The sequence below is a fragment of the Trichomonas vaginalis genome, chromosome V (assembly GCF_026262505.1).
Source record: "Trichomonas vaginalis G3 chromosome V, whole genome shotgun sequence".
In the NCBI taxonomy this organism is placed as follows: Eukaryota; Parabasalia; order Trichomonadida; family Trichomonadidae; genus Trichomonas; species Trichomonas vaginalis.
Window position 1 is genome coordinate 21,226,900 of NC_067207.1, and position 19,791 is coordinate 21,246,690.

At 33.9% G+C, this 19,791-nt stretch overlaps 10 protein-coding genes and 1 pseudogene across 11 annotated transcripts, besides 4 other annotated features; 6 read left to right on the top strand and 5 right to left on the bottom strand.

Moving 5' to 3' along the window:
• Positions 1–253: 253 nt before the first annotated feature.
• Positions 254–589, top strand: TVAGG3_0376810 (uncharacterized protein; the record flags this gene model as incomplete). The annotated part of the gene is made up of 1 exon (XM_051231948.1): positions 254–589. The coding sequence occupies one exon, from the start codon at positions 254–256 to the stop codon at positions 587–589; it is 336 nt and encodes a 111-aa protein (XP_051101678.1).
• Positions 590–1,354: 765 nt separating this feature from the next.
• TVAGG3_0376820 (uncharacterized protein) lies at positions 1,355–1,987 on the bottom strand (the record flags this gene model as incomplete). The annotated part of the gene is made up of 1 exon (XM_001328818.1): positions 1,355–1,987. The coding sequence occupies one exon, from the start codon at positions 1,985–1,987 to the stop codon at positions 1,355–1,357; it is 633 nt and encodes a 210-aa protein (XP_001328853.1).
• A 74-nt stretch (positions 1,988–2,061) lies between these two features.
• On the bottom strand, positions 2,062–3,429 carry TVAGG3_0376830 (uncharacterized protein; the record flags this gene model as incomplete). Its single annotated transcript, XM_001328819.1, has 1 exon — positions 2,062–3,429. The coding sequence occupies one exon, from the start codon at positions 3,427–3,429 to the stop codon at positions 2,062–2,064; it is 1,368 nt and encodes a 455-aa protein (XP_001328854.1).
• An 87-nt stretch (positions 3,430–3,516) lies between these two features.
• Positions 3,517–10,310: a mobile genetic element.
• TVAGG3_0376850 (uncharacterized protein) lies at positions 5,142–5,954 on the top strand (the record flags this gene model as incomplete). The annotated part of the gene is made up of 1 exon (XM_001328820.1): positions 5,142–5,954. One exon carries the CDS (start codon positions 5,142–5,144, stop codon positions 5,952–5,954), a length of 813 nt encoding a protein of 270 aa, XP_001328855.1.
• TVAGG3_0376860 (uncharacterized protein) lies at positions 6,396–6,635 on the top strand (the record flags this gene model as incomplete). The annotated part of the gene is made up of 1 exon (XM_001328821.1): positions 6,396–6,635. The coding sequence occupies one exon, from the start codon at positions 6,396–6,398 to the stop codon at positions 6,633–6,635; it is 240 nt and encodes a 79-aa protein (XP_001328856.1).
• TVAGG3_0376870 (organellar and viral DNA polymerase type B) lies at positions 7,081–7,533 on the bottom strand (the record flags this gene model as incomplete). Its single annotated transcript, XM_001328822.1, has 1 exon — positions 7,081–7,533. One exon carries the CDS (start codon positions 7,531–7,533, stop codon positions 7,081–7,083), a length of 453 nt encoding a protein of 150 aa, XP_001328857.1.
• On the bottom strand, positions 7,695–8,495 carry TVAGG3_0376880 (organellar and viral DNA polymerase type B; the record flags this gene model as incomplete). The annotated part of the gene is made up of 1 exon (XM_001328823.2): positions 7,695–8,495. One exon carries the CDS (start codon positions 8,493–8,495, stop codon positions 7,695–7,697), a length of 801 nt encoding a protein of 266 aa, XP_001328858.1.
• Positions 8,742–9,335: a mobile genetic element.
• Positions 10,311–11,205: 895 nt separating the features above from the next.
• On the top strand, positions 11,206–12,125 carry TVAGG3_0376900 (annotated as a pseudogene). The gene has a single exon. A coding segment is annotated over exon 1 (920 nt).
• Positions 12,126–14,644: 2,519 nt separating this feature from the next.
• Positions 14,645–14,674: a mobile genetic element.
• Positions 14,675–14,958: 284 nt separating this feature from the next.
• Positions 14,959–15,130: a mobile genetic element.
• A 580-nt stretch (positions 15,131–15,710) lies between these two features.
• TVAGG3_0376930 (uncharacterized protein) lies at positions 15,711–15,948 on the top strand (the record flags this gene model as incomplete). The annotated part of the gene is made up of 1 exon (XM_001328825.2): positions 15,711–15,948. A coding segment is annotated over one exon (238 nt), but the record flags the coding sequence as incomplete, so codon positions are not given.
• A 1,397-nt stretch (positions 15,949–17,345) lies between these two features.
• Positions 17,346–18,019, bottom strand: TVAGG3_0376940 (uncharacterized protein; the record flags this gene model as incomplete). Its single annotated transcript, XM_051231949.1, has 1 exon — positions 17,397–17,981. One exon carries the CDS (start codon positions 17,979–17,981, stop codon positions 17,397–17,399), a length of 585 nt encoding a protein of 194 aa, XP_051101679.1.
• A 1,161-nt stretch (positions 18,020–19,180) lies between these two features.
• Positions 19,181–19,729, top strand: TVAGG3_0376950 (zinc finger, RING/FYVE/PHD-type domain-containing protein; the record flags this gene model as incomplete). The annotated part of the gene is made up of 1 exon (XM_001328826.1): positions 19,181–19,729. One exon carries the CDS (start codon positions 19,181–19,183, stop codon positions 19,727–19,729), a length of 549 nt encoding a protein of 182 aa, XP_001328861.1.
• Between the last annotated feature and the right edge of the window lie 62 nt (positions 19,730–19,791).

Consider the following 19,791-nt stretch of genomic DNA (forward strand, 5'->3'; position numbering starts at 1 on the left):
CTCTCAAAAGTTCATTCAATTTATCAATTGTTTCAGTTTGATGTATATTCATTTCTGGAGCCTAAAACTTTAGCAATCATGACAATATCATATTCTCTTTCTAACTACGCAATGTAAGAGTATCCTTAACGGTCAAAACATACCAGACCAAGTGGTATCAACTCAGGGTGCAAGATTCCTTCAATATCAATTAATCGCAGGTGATTTATCAAATGGTTTGAGATGCACTAAAGAATTCGAGGACTCAATAACAATGAAAAAGAATGCAGGAGATGGTACAAAGTATAAAAACCCTCTCAGTGATGGAACCAGTTTTATGTTTAACGTTCAGGTGGAAAGAAACAACGCCGGCTATACATTCGATGGTTTAGACAGTAACGGTCAAAACGTCGCGATCCAATTCAGAGGGCAACCATTATTCACAGGTGAAGGAAGGGATACTTATTATTTCGTAGATGCAAACAATAAAGAAACACATCCACCACCACCACAGTTATGGGTATGTCGTGACACATATTTTATTGCTTCAGTTGATGACGGGCTTAAATATGTTTCGTCAGGTTCTCCGCCAGGTTCTCAAGATAATTAATTAAATATATTTTGAATTTTATTTTTAAATAAATGAAGACGTATTACTGGACAGATGAAGAGAAAAATAATTTACCGTCAGAATTTGTGGCAAGCAAGAATGAAAGATATATAGTTATTGAACAAGTTAGGGCGGTATTAAATGGCTCATTAGTTGGGGACTTAATCATGAACGCAGATTTTATCGAACGTGACCACTATTTAAATTATGCAGCGTGTTTCGTTAATGACCAACCAAACAAGGACACGGCGAAATATAAAATAAATTCTCGCCGAAATGGTTTTAATTTATGGTTCACTCATTTGAACGGTGAGCCTTTAAGTGATGAGGAAAAACAGTCTTTTAAATTTGTGGCGCGTTTTTTATTAATTTATTGAAATTTTTATTTATAAATAAATGATGTCAGTAGTGAATAGAGAATTAAAAGCATCAGGTGAGGTGAAATTTAATTTGGAGTCACTGAAGAAAATGAGAGATGGAAAAGATGAAAGGATAAATGATTTAAGGGATGAAGTGAATAAAAATAAAGTTGAAGTTATGAATGAGGTAAAGATGACAGAGGATAGATTAAATGAAAAAATAAATGAAATAAATGAAGAAATTAAAAAATTAAATGAGGTGCTTATTAATCATTATGAAGCGATAAAGACAATAGGTGATAAAATGGGCATGATTGAGGAGAATAAATAAAAATAATTAAGGCACATATCGGTGAGGACTTTGACCCATTATGAATAATTTATTTTTATCATCAATATTTAAAATTCATGTTGCGTATGGGTCGGGGTCTTCTTTTAATGGCATTGAGCCCAGCATATAATGACCAGGCGAAACACTATCATAATCTTTTTCATGTTCCAAAAGCTTTAAATTGATTGGCTCTGATGCATAACCCCAAAGATAAATTTTAGCTCCTCTTGTTGGTAATTCTGAAGGGTTTTTATGATATAAAGCAAAATAATTGGATAAATCCCTTTCTATCATTGTTTTATCAAATCCGGTTTCTCCGGGAACCCATTTTGTTAAGGCTTCATTTCCTCCAGTTGAGTTAACCCATTTATATTTTTTACCAATGAATACATAAGACATCATGAAATTAATTAAAACAAATTGAGTTACGGTATCTGCAGCTAGTATGTCTTTTTCATCACTAATAAATAAAACCATGTTTATCGGCTTTTTATAAAATTCAGGTCTTAAATCATGCCATATAGAACTTCCCGCGTCTTTATGCACCATTTCAATTAAACTTCTCACGTGATTATTTTGAGTAACATTTATTTCAGTCAATGGTATTTCATATTTTAAATCAGGTATATTATAAATTCCGCCAGTTAATTTAGCGGATAAATTATCACCATTTCTCATGTTCTTTATCTCATTTATTATCAAATCCATTTCATAAAAATAAAAATATTATATTTAATCATTAAAATTTAAAATTTATTTTTCATCATTCCTCATCATTTATTTCATTCACTTTGTGGAGCTTCTTCTGGTGCTGCTCCTTCAGTTCCTTTGTCGTCTGGTGGTGCTGATGGTTTGCCTTCTTTCATTGGAGATGAAGAGCCGGCTTTTCCAACTTCCTCCACTGTTTTAGCTTCTGCAAACGGATTGAGTCCATTCTCCATCATATATGCGAAGCGTTTAGTATCTTCTTTAACTGCACCGTTAAAATAATCTTCAACCATGTTGAACCATTGCTTCTGTCCTCTGCGGGCGTCTTCTTTAAAATCTTCCATCTTTACACGCCACGTTCTATATTCATTAAGTGCAGCGACTGGGTCTTCATCAACTTCAGCCTTTCTTTTTCTTTTCAGTAATTGAAGTAATGCAGCAGCTTGGACACCGTCAGTGCAAAAAGCGACGAACTCAGGATTTTTACAATTATTCAAACCTAATAGCCATATAATGACATCATTTATGTCGGAACCATCCCAGTCGCAATCATCCGCACACATAGCCTGTTTAATTACTTCTATATTAATTTTGGGTGTTAAATGTTGTAAATCTTTTGTTAAATAATTTTCTTTAAAGAATCCCCAGAATCTATTAGGGTTATCTCTAATGTAGTTCTTAAATTGTTGATACGAACCCTCACACAATTTCAGATTTAAGAACTGAAAATATTTTTTCTCAACCAATCGAACGTAAAGCATACGATAAATAACGATTGGAGAAATAATCTTTTTAATGAATTCAATATTGGATTCATCACCTTTGGCGCCTATGATATTTCTAAATGCTTCAGCATCTCCTGCCCAATATTTTTTAACTAATGGCGCAATTAATTTTGTGAATATGTTAAATATTGATTGTGTCTTCTTTGGTTTCACCGGCATTTTATACCCTGTTTGTTCTAATAATTGACCCTCTGGCTTTAGTCTTGTATGGGTAATCCATGGATTATTCGGGTCTACCGTTGAATCATAAGCGTAACGTTTACCCCATTCATTAACGCTTGGTTCTTTAATTCTGCTCTGTTTTGTTGTGTGAGTGTCAAAATATGCTTGCCTCAAGGCGAAGTCGGAGTCCCTTAACTTATAACCATTAATAATGATAGGACGACCGGCTTTATCATAAACGACCACTTCTTGTGTTCCGTCTCCGTCTAAATCTTGAACGCCAGCGCGTAATCCACGTTTCTCAGCCCACGGTTGAGCCGTTTTAATTGATGATGCCAAAGGAACCTTCGAATTTTCTTTTTTATGATTTAAAATGATGTTTATTAATGAATCGTAAAGGTCTTGTTTCTCTCCCGTATATTTTCCGTTTTTCTCTCTTGGCTTTCTGATATCTTCAATTGTGTTAAAATTCGATATGTCATATCTCTCATCCATTTAATGATAAATAAAAAATAAAAATTAATGTAAAAATAAATGATAAAAATTAATTGAGAACGCTAAATGTTTGCTCGTTTGCGTCTATATATAATTTCTGATGTCCAGTGATTTGTTTATAAATGTTATATAGTTCAGAAGAGGTAAGAGGGATATTTAATTGATACGTGATATATTGTAACTGTTGGCGTGAATAACCAGCGAAAATAAATATAGTGGATAAGTTAGATTTTAAGTTGGTGCTGAGTGCTTTCCAGAAATGAACTAAAATAAAGAATGAAAATTGAATGTGTCGGCACTTAGTGAGAAGGTCATTTATTAATCCTGTTTTATCGTTTAACTCTTTAGTATTCGTTGCATCCTCCAGAATTACCACCGTGTGTAAAAATTTACTTTTGAAATCAGTGATAAATAATTTATTAAATAGCTCATCCCTCATTTCCTCTGGTAATTCATCCTCCAAATTATTTTCTTTTATTTTATTATAAATCATTTTATATTTTATTATCTCATTTATTAACTTTGGGGCTTCTTTATAACTGACATATATTAATGGTTTTTCAATCAATTGAGAACATTTATAAAATGTCTCATCGTCTGCGTCTCCTGATTTATTAATGTAAATTATCAAATGTGTTTCTTTACTGTTTCGTGAAATTTTTATTATCTCCTTTGTCATCGTGTACGTTTTACCTGTCCGTTGTCTACCCACTAAAACATTCACTGAATTTAAATAAATGTTTGTTCCCTTAATTTTGGTCAAACTTTCTTTATTACTTCTGCCCTCTAGTTCTTCCATCATCTCGTAATTTACCAAATCATCACTCGACATATTGTCAACGTCTTCATATTCATAACTCATTTAAAATAAATTAAAAATATTTTATTGAGTATGAAATGTCTAATATTAATGATATAGGATTAATTAAAAAACACATTGGTGAGTTACTGAACGGTTATGAATACAAATTAAATAAATTTATATCAAGTATTGAAGACAAAAACCCTGAAGTGAGGAAGAAGGAAAGAAAAAAGTTAATGAATTATTTTAATGAGAATTATAGATTATACCCAAAATTAAGTCAGGCTTTAATAAATAATGAATTTAAACCATGGGCGTTTTTGCTTGACATTTACGAAAAAATTTTGGACATGTTGAGAAGGGAAGAAGACGCTATCGATTGGGTTATAAATTTTGCTTTCAATCATCAGGATATAATATTTTATTTATACAACAAATCAAAGGAACCCGAAGTAAATGACGAGCGTGAATTAAAGCGATATTATGACGAACGAATAAAAAATATTTTGAATAATACCGCCTTATATAGTAAGAAACGATATGCAAAAGTTGAGACGTTGAGGGATTATGTAAAATATCAATTGTTAGGAATACCAAATAATGAAATAACTAATGAACGGTTAAAATATTTTCAATCATTATATGATAAATATCATAAAAATGGAAAGGCAGAGAAAAAGAAAACAGAAATGAAGGGAAAAAATGAGAATTTTAAAAAGGATGAAGTAGATGAAAAGATAAACGAAGAAATAAAGAAAAGGGAAAAGTTTTTAAATCGAGTCCATGGAGAAGTAAAAATAAGCTCATAAATTATGGTGAGAGGATGAAGTGGGGATTTGATAAAGTTAGGGATAAATTGGAAGAGAAAGAAAGGGATTCATTCGATTTGAAAGGAAATAAAAAATATTATATGAAAACTGTTGGAGCAAAAGGAACTTATATTATAGACTATTTCATTTCTGATGTGTTCGTGTGGTTGTTAGTTGTTGAGATGAACACTAGAAGAACTTATGCCATATTGAGTTCATTAATTACTAAAATTAATGGTGAATGGAAAGCACCAAAAGAAACGAAAGAGAATATGACAGCGTTAAATACTATTCAGTCTTTAAATTCATTAATAATAAATGGTGTAAACATTAAACATTTAGTCTGTGACCAAGAGCCAGCTTTTACCGGCAATGATTTGGCTTATTGGTGTATAGAAAACGGCATAACATTGAGGGTTTACGTTAAAAATAAAGTTTCAAATTTTGTGGATACCAACGAAGAATCAAGAGGGAACCATTCAACGCTATCAATTTTGGACAGAATCTGCCGGACATTACGAACTATGAACTATAACGCAGGATATGGGACTATCATTTATCCTGAAGTTATGGAATATTTAATAAATGAATATAATAACTCACCCAACACTTCATTCACTAAATTTTTCAAACATCCTGTATCACCAAACATGATGACAGACGAAATGGAGCGTGAATTCTGTTTATATTGTGCCAAAATGAATTTCATAACTCATGAAGAACCTGAATTCGATGTAATCGGTCATAAAGTGAGAATTTACAATGAAGCGTCCAGTATGGATAAACTGAAAAATAAACTGTTGGAGGGAGTATTTAAAGTCATATCTAAAGAGGGTGGTTTATTCGTTTGTGAATCATTAGTGACGGGTGATGTTGTTAAAGTTCCTCGATGGATGTTAAAAGTTGTCATTTAATATTTAATTTTTTATCCCTTATTAAATTTTTAAATGGTGAATTGAAGAACTTGAAAAATATTAAACCTCTTGAAGTTGTTGAATCATTCAACCCTGAAACCATAACCTTTAACACAGTTGATGAATTCAATAAATATTATGCACTCAATGAAGAGGAATTTATGACATTATCCACGTATATATTAAATCTCAAATATAAAATACCAGGGTATAAAATAACGAAACCGAAAGATAAAGACGGTAAGGTGACCGTTAAACTTATCACTGATTATGTGGCACGAAAAATTAAAAATGAAGAAATGAAGGAAGGAGGAAATGAACGAATAAATAAAATTGAGGAAGAATTAAAAGAACTGAGCGAAGCAGTTAGTAAATTATATATGGTAATAAATGAAATGACAAATAATAAACTATAAATTAAAATTTTTATTTTTTACTAAAATGAACATGAACGCCATGATAAGTTTAAAGCGTGAAGAAGCGAAGAACTCACAAAATGTAAACGTAAATGTGGAGCCTAAAACCTCAGTTTACGTTTCAACTGACCGTATACCATTAAGTGAATCAGCCGTTAAATCTCGAGATATTGAAATATTACCACCACCACCTGAATATCCTGAAGTTAATGAAGACGGAAAGGATAAAATTTATTATGAACAACAGATAAAAGCTTCAAAATGAAATCGAGGCATTAAATTTAATGTTGAAAATGATAAGAGATAACCCAATATTTATTAATAAATTAGTATTAGTCGACGACTGGGTATTAATGAGATTTGTCGATTTACTCACTGATGCTGATGATGTACAGCTGGACGTTGAAGATTTAGGTAGCGGTTGCATTACTAAAAATAAATATCGCAGGGTTAATGCTATATATGTTATCAAGGATGGGGAAACCAAAAACGTTAAATATGCTTACCCAGAAGTAATGAAAAGATTAAAGGAAATAGGCGTAAATGCTAAAATAGTTTGGTAAAAATAATTTCTCATTTATGTTTTAATTTATTTTTATTATCTTCTCTCTTCACTGTTGCTTTAACTTTTCGTTCAAATTTACAACATCTCATTATTTTGCCGTCTTTCTCAAGCTTAAACCTTGTCTTATTATCCAATAAATTAAAGTTTATTTCTTCACCCCAGTATAATGCTTTATATAATTTTTAACACGTCCTTTAAAATATTTGTTAGCATGATTTATTATAGTTTCTGATGGAATACCTTTTAATCTTAAATGTTCAGCTGTTTGTCCTTTGTCATTTCTTAATAAATCATAATAAATTTTCTTTCCTGCTGATATATGAAGGACACAGTAAGCGTTTTCTAATTCGTCAAAATCGTTATGAAATTGACCCATATCTGAACCAATTAACTCACGCCCGTATCTTTTCTTAAATTCATCAGCCAGCATAGATATTTTTTCATCTTCTATGTGCATTGAGTCTGTATCTTGATAATAAATATTTATTCCTAAATCTTCTGCCGTCGTCATCACCTCGTTCATTATGCGCTTAGACATTGACAAAACAGAGACGCCGAATACTGGGCTGTTAAATTGTGTATCCCAAACTTTACACATTTTGAAACACCATAAATTAGATTCATCAATTTTGTAAAATTCCTCAACTTGATGCCAGTGACTATATAAATAATAATCTTTTTTATCATCTTCTATATACGTATTTGTTGTCTTTATCGTTTTCTGGATAGTTTTTCCATACGCTGAATTCATGATGAGCTTTAATATTTTTTCCATCGGATTTCGGCTTTTTTGTATACTCTCCTTAAATCATAAATTTTTCTAATGGTGTTTCGTATTCTATGGTCCCTGTTACCTTTCCAAATTAAGCCACCCAATATTTTATAACTAATATTCTGATATTTTACCAAATCCTGAAGCGCTATCATATCCACCCTCATAAATCCTGTTTCATTCACGTTTCTGTTTAATCCGTTTTCATCTCTTAAAACAATTAACGGAAAGTCTCTACTTTTTCCAACATTAGTTATTTCAATATCCACCACAAAATAACTCAAATCTTTATCTTTCGTTGGTTCTGTTTGGTCTTCATCGAAAGCACGAACTAATAAAGGGTGGGGATTATTGTCATCATAAATTTTATCATCTATCAAGCATTCATTTATAATTTCTGGCTTTCCCTCAATTGTGAATAGTCTATTCATTGCTGATGGGTATAAACTACATGCGTCAAAGTCATTCAATTTATCCTTTACAACATATCTTTTATTATTTTTAGTCATGCAACACCCACCATAAATTGCACCCATTATGTATTCCTTCACACTTCCTGATATTTCGTATAAATTACCGTTAGGATAAAACACCTCACGATTTAAAAACTTATTGGCTAAACTTGGAACAGTTGTTATATTGTAAATGTCCATGTTTATGGGTTCCTGAAGACAAACAGAACGGAAAGCACCGAATCCAACCCTTAACACGTTAACGTCTTGTTCACAATAGAATTCACAATATTTGAACATGTCGAATGTTCCTCTTTCCTTCTCTGCATTAATCATTTTAATATTTTGTTTAAAAGTTGCTATTTGTTTTTTACCCCATTTAGGTGTCTCATCGTTTCCTACTTCATCAATAATTCCCACTCCTCCCGTTTCATTAATTCTGTCATAAGTGTAATATCTATATGGGAATAATTCCTTTTTAATATCTGTTCCCTTAAATGCATCAGGGAAACACACCGGAAAATTACTTAATTTCTCTGTGAATATACTGTATGAGTCTCTTAATTCAATGTGTTTTCCATTGGGAACAGGACAAATTTGCCACACGGCACTTTTTTTAAAAAAAATTAATGGAGCGGGCTCCTGAGAATCCATCAGCAGAGGCCTTTTCATTTGGCCTCTGCTGATCAAAGATTCGGCGAAGCCATTCTTCGTCTCAGGAGCCCCAAGGCTCCCAATCATTACGAAAGGGAGCCTCAGGGCTCCTGAGAAACCTCTTTGAGAAGGTTTTCTTTAAGAAAACCTTCTCAAAGATGATTGTCAGCATTCACTCAAAATCTACCAAGAGTTTCAAAGTTTCAAATCTATCTGAAATGAAGCTTTGAATCTCTTGTATATCTAATTGTAGAGGTACCTTTTCAAAATGTCTTCTATTGATTAAATTTAATCAGTAAAAGTCATTTTGAAAAGGTACATCTCTATAATTGCTATTGAGCATTCACTCTTGGAACCTTGGAGCTCTTGTGTAGTGCATGAAAACTCCAAGATTCTAGAATAAAACATATATCATAGACATAATTTCTTCAAATATAATTTAAGGTTATTTTTTAAAAAAATTAGAAAAGCGTAATTTAAGGTTATTGAAAAAGTGACGGTTGGCAAATTTGTCCCGCACTCTTTTCCATTATATATGTGTTTCTGTCTAATGATTTTTGAGCCTTTCATGATGTTATTTTTTATTCCAGATTTCATTAATAGCCTGCCATCATAACCCATATTATGAAAATATATTATTGAGTTATTCGGTAAATAATTCATTAACTGCTCATCACAATTAAACCCCGTGAATGTCTTTTTTATGCTACCGTCTTCATTTGATAAGCACACCATAAATGGGATTTCTTGACCTTCTTTATTGCATGTCTCAAAATCACCGAACCAGTAACTTTTCTCCACTTTCTTTTCATCATTATTTTCATTTTCGCCTATTCTATCCTTCATTATTCGAAAATTTCTTTTATCAATATTTTTTATTCCCTTTACGTTTTCCTTTGGTACAAATTGCATGACTTTTGCCTTATCCACGTCTTTATCGTTTCTGTATAATGGCTCAAAAGCTCCGACCTCCTCTAAATTTAAAATTAAGTTTAAACTTGACATGTGAGCTTTTTGTGTGCTTGTTTCGAATCGTCCATGGGCACATTTATATGCTTTCATCATTTGCTCAGTTGTCCAATTTCTCAGCTTACCGTAAGCGCAAACTTTATCATAATTTTTAATAAAGAATGGATTAATGGACACTTCTTCATTTATGAAGTAATGATTTTTATAGGTAAACAATGAGACAGAGTATTTATAGCCTTCACTGGGTCCGTAACATTTGCCGGGTTTGTTCTCGTTAGCGATTCTCACCTTACCGCTTTTATCGTCAACATACCTTAACACACATTTTATTTTGTATTCATCACATATTTTAGCTAACACATTAGTGGGGCAATATTTAGAATCCAAAAACCTGTTCGAAATCTCCACTAATAAATTTTCATCTTTAATAGTAAAACTTAAGGCATATATTAAACAGTTATATTTCATTTCCTCCCTGCACTCATTATTTTCATTTGTCAATTTCGTGAATATTTGATATCTTGCTAAATATGGCTCTAATAATTTATATTCTTTCTTCAATCTATAACCCCAAAAGTTACTCTCTTTCATGTTTTTAGCATTTGCTGGCTTCTTTATCTTATCATCAATGGTGAAATATATGACGTCGAAAAATTCCAAATATAATTTGGTTCCATCATCTGAAATGTTACCGCTTAATTCTTCGATTTTATAAATGAACTGACCGTTTAACATTTGCTCGAATCTTTGTCTAAAACTTTCTTTATCAATTGGTTGGCTTCTCTCCTGACCATTTACGATATAATGAACCAAAATTTTAGTGTTTATTGGTTGAGTCATTATATGCTTTTCGTAAAATTCTTTTAATTTCTGACCCACAACCCTGAGTTCATCTTGGGGCGGTGCCATGTGAGGTGAAATTTATCATACACCGATTGGACCTTTTGCTTTCCCGAAAACATAGAATTTATATTGGGGGCCAAATATATGTGCATATATCTATACTAATCAAGCCATATTTACTCATATAGTATTGAGGAATAATGTGTTTTATATAAGATATGAATTTCAAAAATTTTGTTTTATTTCATTTTGAATACAATGAGGTATCTATATATATACTCTATATTGTGTTTGTAAACTCATTTTGGTCACATATCCATTTTTTAATCTGCATCTTATTTGAGATTTCAAAATTTTATCGACAATCATATATGATCACATCGGAATTTGGAGATACTTATCTTGTATCTCCAAATATCGATGTGATCATTGTATTTAATTGTATATTGACCAAGAGATTCCGATGTAGAATATTCAAAGTAGATAGTTTTTCCATTCTGCACATATATATGCAGGGTCTATCACTGGCACCCTGCATCTATATGTGCAGAATGGGAAAATCTTGCACTTTTACCTTTCGATGCGAATGTTGCAAACACTTTTCCCATTCTGCACATATATATGCAGGGTCTATCACTGGCACCCTGCACCAATATGTGCAGAATGGGAAAATCTTGCACTTTTACCTTTCGATGCGAATGTTGCAAACACTTTTCCCATTCTGCACATATATATGCAGGGTCTATCACTGGCACCCTGCATCTATATGTGCAGAATGGGAAAATCTTGCACTTTTACCTTTCGATGCGAATGTTGCAAACACTTTTCCCATTCTGCACATATATATGCAGGGTCTATCACTGGCACCCTGCACCAATATGTGCAGAATGGGAAAATCTTGCACTTTTACCTTTCGATGCGAATGTTGCAAACACTTTTCCCATTCTGCACATATATGCAGGGTCTATCACTGGCACCCTGCACCAATATGTGAGAATGGGAAAATCTTGCACTTTTACCTTTCGATGCGAATGTTGCAAACACTTTTCCCATTCTGCACATATATATGCAGGGTCTATCACTGGCACCTGCACCAATATGTGCAGAATGGGAAAATCTTGCACTTTTACCTTTCGATGCGAATGTTGCAAACACTTTTCCCATTCTGCACATATATATGCAGGGTCTATCACTGGCACCCTGCACCAATATGTGCAGAATGGGAAAATCTTGCACTTTTACCTTTCGATGCGAATGTTGCAAACACTTTTCCCATTCTGCACATATATATGCAGGGTCTATCACTGGCACCCTGCACCAATATGTGCAGAATGGGAAAATCTTGCACTTTTACCTTTCGATGCGAATGTTGCAAACACTTTTCCCATTCTGCACATATATATGCAGGGTCTATCACTGGCACCCTGCACCAATATGTGCAGAATGGGAAAAGCGCGCACTTTTGTTCTTCGATGCGAATGTGTCGGACATAATTCCTGATTTGCTCATATATTTGCAGGGTCTATCACTAGGACCCTGCACCTATATGAGCAAATCAGGAATTGCTTGCACTTTTTCACTTGAATGTGATTCATTGAATTTCAATTCGAGAAAGGAGTTTACAAATGCAGGGTATTGTTCCTTTACCCTGCATTTGTAAACTCTTTTCTCGAATAGCTTGCACTTTTTTCAAAGAATGTTAAACATCGAATTTCAATTCGAGAAAGGAGTTTACAAATGCAGGGTAAAGGGACAATACCCTGCATTTGTTAACTCCTTTCTTGTAAAACCTTCCTCCAAAAAAATATAAAGATCACATTCTTCTTAAAACTCTCAAAATCTCATTATTTCAATCTTATAATCATAAATAAACATACTCTTTCTATCTAATATTTCTCTATTCCTTAATTTTCTTATGAAATTTGTTATTTTTTATTTAATTTTTAAAATTTTCAATTTTTTTTGGATAATTTTATTCAATTTTATGGTAATTTATTCTATTCTCATTATATACATGGCACGATGGGCGCTACTTTTTTGGCGCCAGCGGCGCCGCCCGCGCCTCCGGTGGCTCCCACTGGTGGGGAGGAGACGATAGAAAAAGATATAAATTTTACTACAAAAATTGAATTTTGGAAATTCTTTTGATTTTTTTGAATGATTTACGAAGAGATTGAACACATTTTGTACTATGAAATATCGTTATTAATAAATTTACTTCTTAAACATCTATTAAAATCGCAATTTTGAATATTTTTATGATTTTTTTTGACCCGATCACTTGCGCCCGCGCCCACTGGGAGGGGCGCTTGTAAAGTATTCAAAAATCAATGTAAACATTTCAATTTTTGCTCCCACCTCCCATTGGGAGGGGGGCATATATCTTGTAGCGTTCAAGTTCAAGTGATGAAAGTGCATAAGAAAGCTCCTTAATCATACCGATAGAAACAGCATTAGGGGCGCCAAATGGCGCTCGGTGATGTTTCCCATAAAAGCTTAATTTCAGGTATCCATAATCATAACCTGTCAGACGCAATAATTCATTAGCACACAATCATCGTTTCTCAATCAAGAAACGAAACGCACGATTGATTATGCTGGCCATTAAATTTTCATATCAAATAATTTACTACTTCAAGAAAAATTAAAGACTATCATCAACCAAAGCTTAAAATTCTCAGTGTTTACAACTCTCATACTTCGAATATGCATATTTCCAAAATAGCATGAAATTTTTTTTCATTTGAGCTCATTTTCTTTTGTTCTATTAACTAATACATGCAGTACAAGCTTGTTATACGTATACTTAATAAGTAAGGTCTTAAGGGAAATAATAAAAAAGAATTTTGCTATTAATTATATTAAACAATATTTATTTGTAATTTCGTGATAATTATATTTCTTATTACAAAGTAAAGGTATTTGATATAATGTTTGCCTTACAAAAATGTTTCCTTTGTCTTGCCACCATAGGTATTCTATTTTGTCACTTTTTGCGCCCGCCGTGCCATGTATATCTCATTATATAATAATATTGTTCATTTTTATTTTTTTAATTTTTCAATGCATACGATAATTTTTAATTCAATTTTTAAACGAATGTTTTGATTATAGATCCGTATTTTTCCCAACTGAGCGGGGTATCTCCAATCCCAGCCCTATCGTCCTCCCAGTGTCAGTTTTCAATATAAAATCCAAATTTTTTTTGAAAATAAAAATTTCGAGAAATTTTTCTGATTTTTTTTCTTTGATTTCAATAATTCAAAATAAATTTGGGAGTAAAAAGACACTATTTAATGAAATTCATATGAGTGAATGTGGATAAATACTCTCAAAACATACAATTTATCTATTTTTTCTTTATATTATCAACTAATTAGTGATAATTTTTTTTGAATCAGATTTTTTTTCATTAAAAACATAATATATAACACAACAATGATGCACACATACGTATCTACACATCAAAATATAAAGCTTGTTTTGGTCTGGGCATCCCAACCCAAAATTCTTTAAAAATTGAATAAAATTGAATACTTGGGGCTGGGATACCCATCCCAAAACCGAATTGAATTTTTTGAATTAAAGAATATATTTATGTATTTATAATATACATGTGATGTCTATAAAAAATACTAAATTCTAAAAAAAATTCAATTTATTCAAAACGTATACTAAGTGATGAGAGAGGGTCAAAGTTGCTATTTGTCACTTTTCCACAAGAATATAATGGGGAAAAAGTTATCATATAGTTGATCTCATTCACTGAGGTGAGAGATGCATGTAGTGTAATGTTATAAACAGTGGGATTGCTGCTCTAAGTCCTAGGTTTGAGACACATTGGCTTCATTTTTCTCTTTTTTATTGACGTAAACTATTCAATTTTTGTGTTCTCCATTCAAATTTCAGAATTTTTTTTGCAGATTTCACGCTACATTCGAAGTTACCTTTTGTAACAACCACCACTGCCTACGAAAGACGAAAGTGTGTCACGATTTCACCCGGAAATCCGACGGTTGTTTAAGAGTATGCACTTTTGTCACCTACTCTACTAAGTGATCACTTCATTAGTAGGATCAGCAATCCTACTAAATGGTGAGAACGCCACTAACTAAAAAGGGAGTCCTTGGAGCTCTTGATCTCTTGTCAGTAGAGTTCATAATGAGGCATGGCATCTACTGATTAGAGATCAGAGCAATCCTACCTTACCTTCAGGAGCTACAAAGCTCCTAATCGTTACGAGAGGGAGCCTTGGAGCTCCTGAAGCTCATCAGCAGAGGCTATTTACCATTTGGGCCTCTTCTGATGAAAGATGCGAAACACGTCTACGAACCAGGAGCTTCAAAGCTTCTAATCCTTACTAAAGGGAGCTCCTGAGTCTCCATCAACTGAGTCCCAGATGGTAAATGTCCTTTGCTGATGAAAGATGCGAAACACATCTACGAACCAGGAGCTCCAAAGCTCCTAATCCTTACGAAAGGGAGCTTTGGAGCTCCTGAAACTCCTTTTACTATAAAATAGGACAGTTTTCTTCTGAGGTTCTCATCAAATCTAAGACTTCAGAAGAAAGCTGTCCTATCAATGTATACTTACACTCTCATGGACTACAAGTGTACAATTTTAAGGCAGAGATTATCTGAGGCCTCTCATCAAATGAGGGACCTCGGATAATCTCTACCTTAAGTAGTCAAATAACTTTTCTCACTATTTAGGAACAAAAGAACAAGAGTTGGAGTACTTTAAGGCAAGATTCTTCCGAAATCTCTCATCGAATGAGAGACTTCGGAAGGACCTTGCCAAATCCTTGAACGCCAATATCCTTGGAACTGAGCTAGAACCAGGGAGAAGTAGCATACTATAGAGCACGATGGTAATCTCGGAAATGCTTATATCGCCCCAAGCACAATATTTAAGAAGTCTAACTCATATATACAAGAAGTCAGGCTGAATAGATATTGTGCATATGGTTTGCAGAACTCTCATGATATTTAAAATTCATGTTATCCCAAAAAGGTGACACTTTGGGTGTATCGTCCATCCCAGGGATGCAAAAATCACATCACCTTGGATCTATATTTTGATGGGATGAGCTTACTGAGCATAGGCTCATCCCATCAAAACATTCCCTTAAAAACTCTGGCCTTCATCGAGGCCAGGGTTTACAATTCATCAGCTCAGAGCCAAGTTCCTCGACGGTCGTCCTCATTAGGCCCGATCCGAGAGGAACTTGGCTCTTCATTAAAATCACAAGCTCTGGCCATTGCTAAGGCCAGAGCTTCGCAAACCATCCTCGGGGCCGGTTTCCTCAAAGCCGCCCTGATTCGGGGCGGCCGGAGAGGAAACCAGCCCCGAGAGAGTTCCCATACGAAGTTCTGGCCCAAGCAAAGGCCAGATCCTGCAAATACAATCCTCAGGGCCGAGTTTTTTGTGATGATCGTCGATCATGTCGACGGTCTCGCAAGAACTCGGCCTGAAAGACATACAAATACAGGCTCTGGCCCTAGCAAAGGCCAGGGCTTCGCTTACTGTCTCAGGGCCGGCTTTCTCAAATGCCGTCCTGATCTAGGGCGGCAGGAGAGGAATCCGGCCTGGAACATCCAAATACGAAGCTCTGGCCAAGCAAAGGCCAGAGCCTGCAAATACAATCCTCAGGGCCGATTTTGAGGGAGGTCGTCCACATTCACTTGCGATCTCCTCTCATTTCGGCCCTGAAAGAAAGAAATACACAGGTCTGGCCCTAGCAAAGGCCAGGGCTTCGCTTACTGTCCTCAGGGCCGGCTTTCTCAAATGCCGTCCTGATCTAGGGCGGCAGGAGAGGAATCCGGCCCTGGGGACATCCAAATACGAAGCTCTGGCCCAAGCAAAGGCCAGAGTCTGCAAAATACTCAATGTTCAACAATTACAAATCTCATGTCACCCAGAAAGCTATGAAGGAAGCCCTTTCTCTAGGTTAGGACTTCCTTCATAGCTTTCTGGTACTGAGTGGAGTGGTTTTGGCTTCCATTGCCGCTCACTCCAGTAAGATCACGAGATTGTACAAAAGCCACGGCAAGTGCATTCCAACACCATAAATACACTTGCCGTGGAATACGGTTGCGAGTGCCTGCTGCTTCAACCGAGATTTGCAGCAGACACTCGCAATGATAACTAAAATTTATCATAAAGCTGGGAAATGGGCCTTTTCTCAAGGTCAAAGCCCATTTCTCAGCTTTATGATATTGAAACGAACATTTTGAGAGGTTATTACTGTTTTTCCCGGAATCATCTTGAGATTCCGGGAAAGTCATAGCAAGTGTAATCTATTAGCATAGATACACTTGCTATGACACATATATGCCAGCATCTGCTGCTTACCCCCAAATATGTAGCAGATGCTCGGCATCACATCTTGAGATCCTTATTATCTGCGTATTTTTCATTTTAATATATATAACTGTGTGTGTCTAACACAAGTCTATATGCGCCATGTAAAATATACACTAATACACACATATTGATCATAATTAATAAGATATCAAACTATAAAAACTGAGATATTACTATAAACTATATGTATTATTATATAGGTACCATACTATAAGGTCATATGAATATTATTGAAATTAGACACACTTTATATAATTTTATAATGTGAATAACTTGGGTCATAATTCCTACACGAAATGATCGGCATTACCCTAGTCTATCTGTGTGCAAAATACCAAGGAACAAATCAAATACTCACCATATCTTTTTTTAAAAAGGTCCAATCGGTGTATGGTGATTTTCACCTCACATGGCACAACCCCGTTCATCTTTTCCGTAAATTCTCAAGTCTAACTTTTCCCCGAATGGTTTTTTATCTAATCTTTCAAATGTACCTTCGATTCTTTCTTTTACATCATCGTTGTAACTCTTCACATCTTCATAAATCCTCATAGCTTCTGCGTTTAATTCACGCTCGTATTCTTCGTCCATCTCTAAATTCCCTTTATTTATTTCATTCATGTATTCCTCCACTTCTTTTTCATTCTTTATTTCCTCATCAATTTCATTTCTTACTTCTTCCGCTTTCTTTTCATCTTGTTCATAATATTCATCTTCTCCTCTACGTTCTTCATAAACGTTATTATCTATTTCTTGCACTTCTTTAGGTTTTTCGTTTTCTTCGTTGTTGTCAGATGTAGGATATAAGAAATTTATAACATCATCTTTATTCATCTCACCCTCATAATCTAAATCATTTAATAACTCCGCGAATTTTTGGCAATTTCTTAAATAATATCTGCTAACTTCAATTCCTGCCTCATCCAATATTTCGTTTATTTCCTCGTTAGTGAATCCTAACTTCTTCATGTCGTTTGTCTTAACACTCATTTTATATAAAAAATAAAAAAATAAAAATTAAATTAATTTTAGCTCTAATTTTCCAAACTCTAATTTTCATGAAATTTTCATCATTTGCTTTATCACTCATTATAAATTTCATTGGTTCATTTATGAAATCGTTAATGTTTCATTCATGACTTTAATAATTTTTATCATGAATTTTTCATTAATTCATAAAATATTTATTATCATTTTATTTAAAATTTCATTTTTTCGCTTATGATTTTTTTCATTTTCTCAATTGATTTTATTTATAAATTTTCATCATTTCCTTTAATAACATTCATTTCATCATTAATTTTTAAAATTATTTTTGTCACTCTCGCCCACACTCTCACGCTTTGTGGTCTTTCGCTACCCTTAATTTTTCACATTATCGTAAAAAATCCTAATGAAGTTAATGACGTGTTTAAAGTTTTCATTTGTGTTTTAAAAAATTTTTCATTGGTGATGTCATATGCGTGAGGTGTGATTTATTGACGTGAATGTGGAAAACAGAAATGATGAGAGCACAGGAGCGGAGAGAATGGGTCTCAAGTCAATGCTTTTTCGTTCACTCTATAAATCACACTTCACATACTACTAAGGAATCAAAATGGCAACTCAAGTGTAAAGAGTCTTTCTTTCAGAAAAATATTTGGATTTTGTCACATAGATAGCAATCCGTATCATTAAAGGAATACGCTTTATTGCATTTTTAATTTGTTTTGAGTATCGTTTTCAAACTACGTTTTTTTTTATAATTTAAATTGAATAACATACTAGTCCCACCACAGAAACACGCTTTACTTGTATATAATTCCATTCCACAGAATCCAAATGCCCCAAAGGCTATTGTTCTTTCTTCCAAATTCAACGAAATCGGAAGACATTCGGCAATAAAACTTGATACAGCTCAAGGCAAAGAAATTTCGAAACTTCATGCAACAATTTCAAAAACCGCAGGTTTTGATAAAGTTGAATGGGTATTAGAAGATAAACAGACCTTAAATGGAACTTTTGTTAATCATAGAAAAATTCATCGTCATTACCTTGTTAATTCAGATGAAATCGTATTTGGCGGTGGTCCAGATTTCGAAATAGGAACAAAACTTACGTCTACTTCAAAATCAGATTGTCGATACATTTTTCTTTCACCTTTGCCTTCAATATTACTTTCACCATTAATTGATATTGATGAAACATTAATGCCGCCAGATAAAGCCGAACCATGCCCGATTTGCTACGAACCAGCTTTGAAAAGAGTTCCTCTTAGCTGCCACCATACATTCTGCCAGAAGTGCATTCGCGTATGGTCAAAGAAATGCCAATCTGACCATAAACCAGTCATTTGCCCTGTTTGCAGAAATCCTGTACCGACAGATAATCTCGGCTTTGCAGAGATTGTTCACCGTGGAAAGGAAGTCGAAATACAGACTCTCGATCCACTCTTGAGAAAACTTGGAGTGGATTCAGCTGCAGCAGTCAAAAAATGCTCAATCTTCAAAAAATGGGACTCAGAAGCAAAAGATGACTTCTACAAATGGCTTCAGATTTCACAGAAAAGTCCAGACAGATTTATTATCTTTTGCGCTTTAACAGATTGTTTTTATCAACAGATTATTAACGCTAACGCAGAACAATTACAGAATGCCGTTGATGACTTCGGAGAGAAATGCGAACCAACGCGCCAGAAACTTCTTGAGATGGTTATTTATATTATTTTTCACAAAATTTATCATGTGAATTCGAATTAACTAATTTCTTTGTTCGTACTGTTTATTTGTTTTTATATAAAATGTTTTGTTTTTGTTTGGTT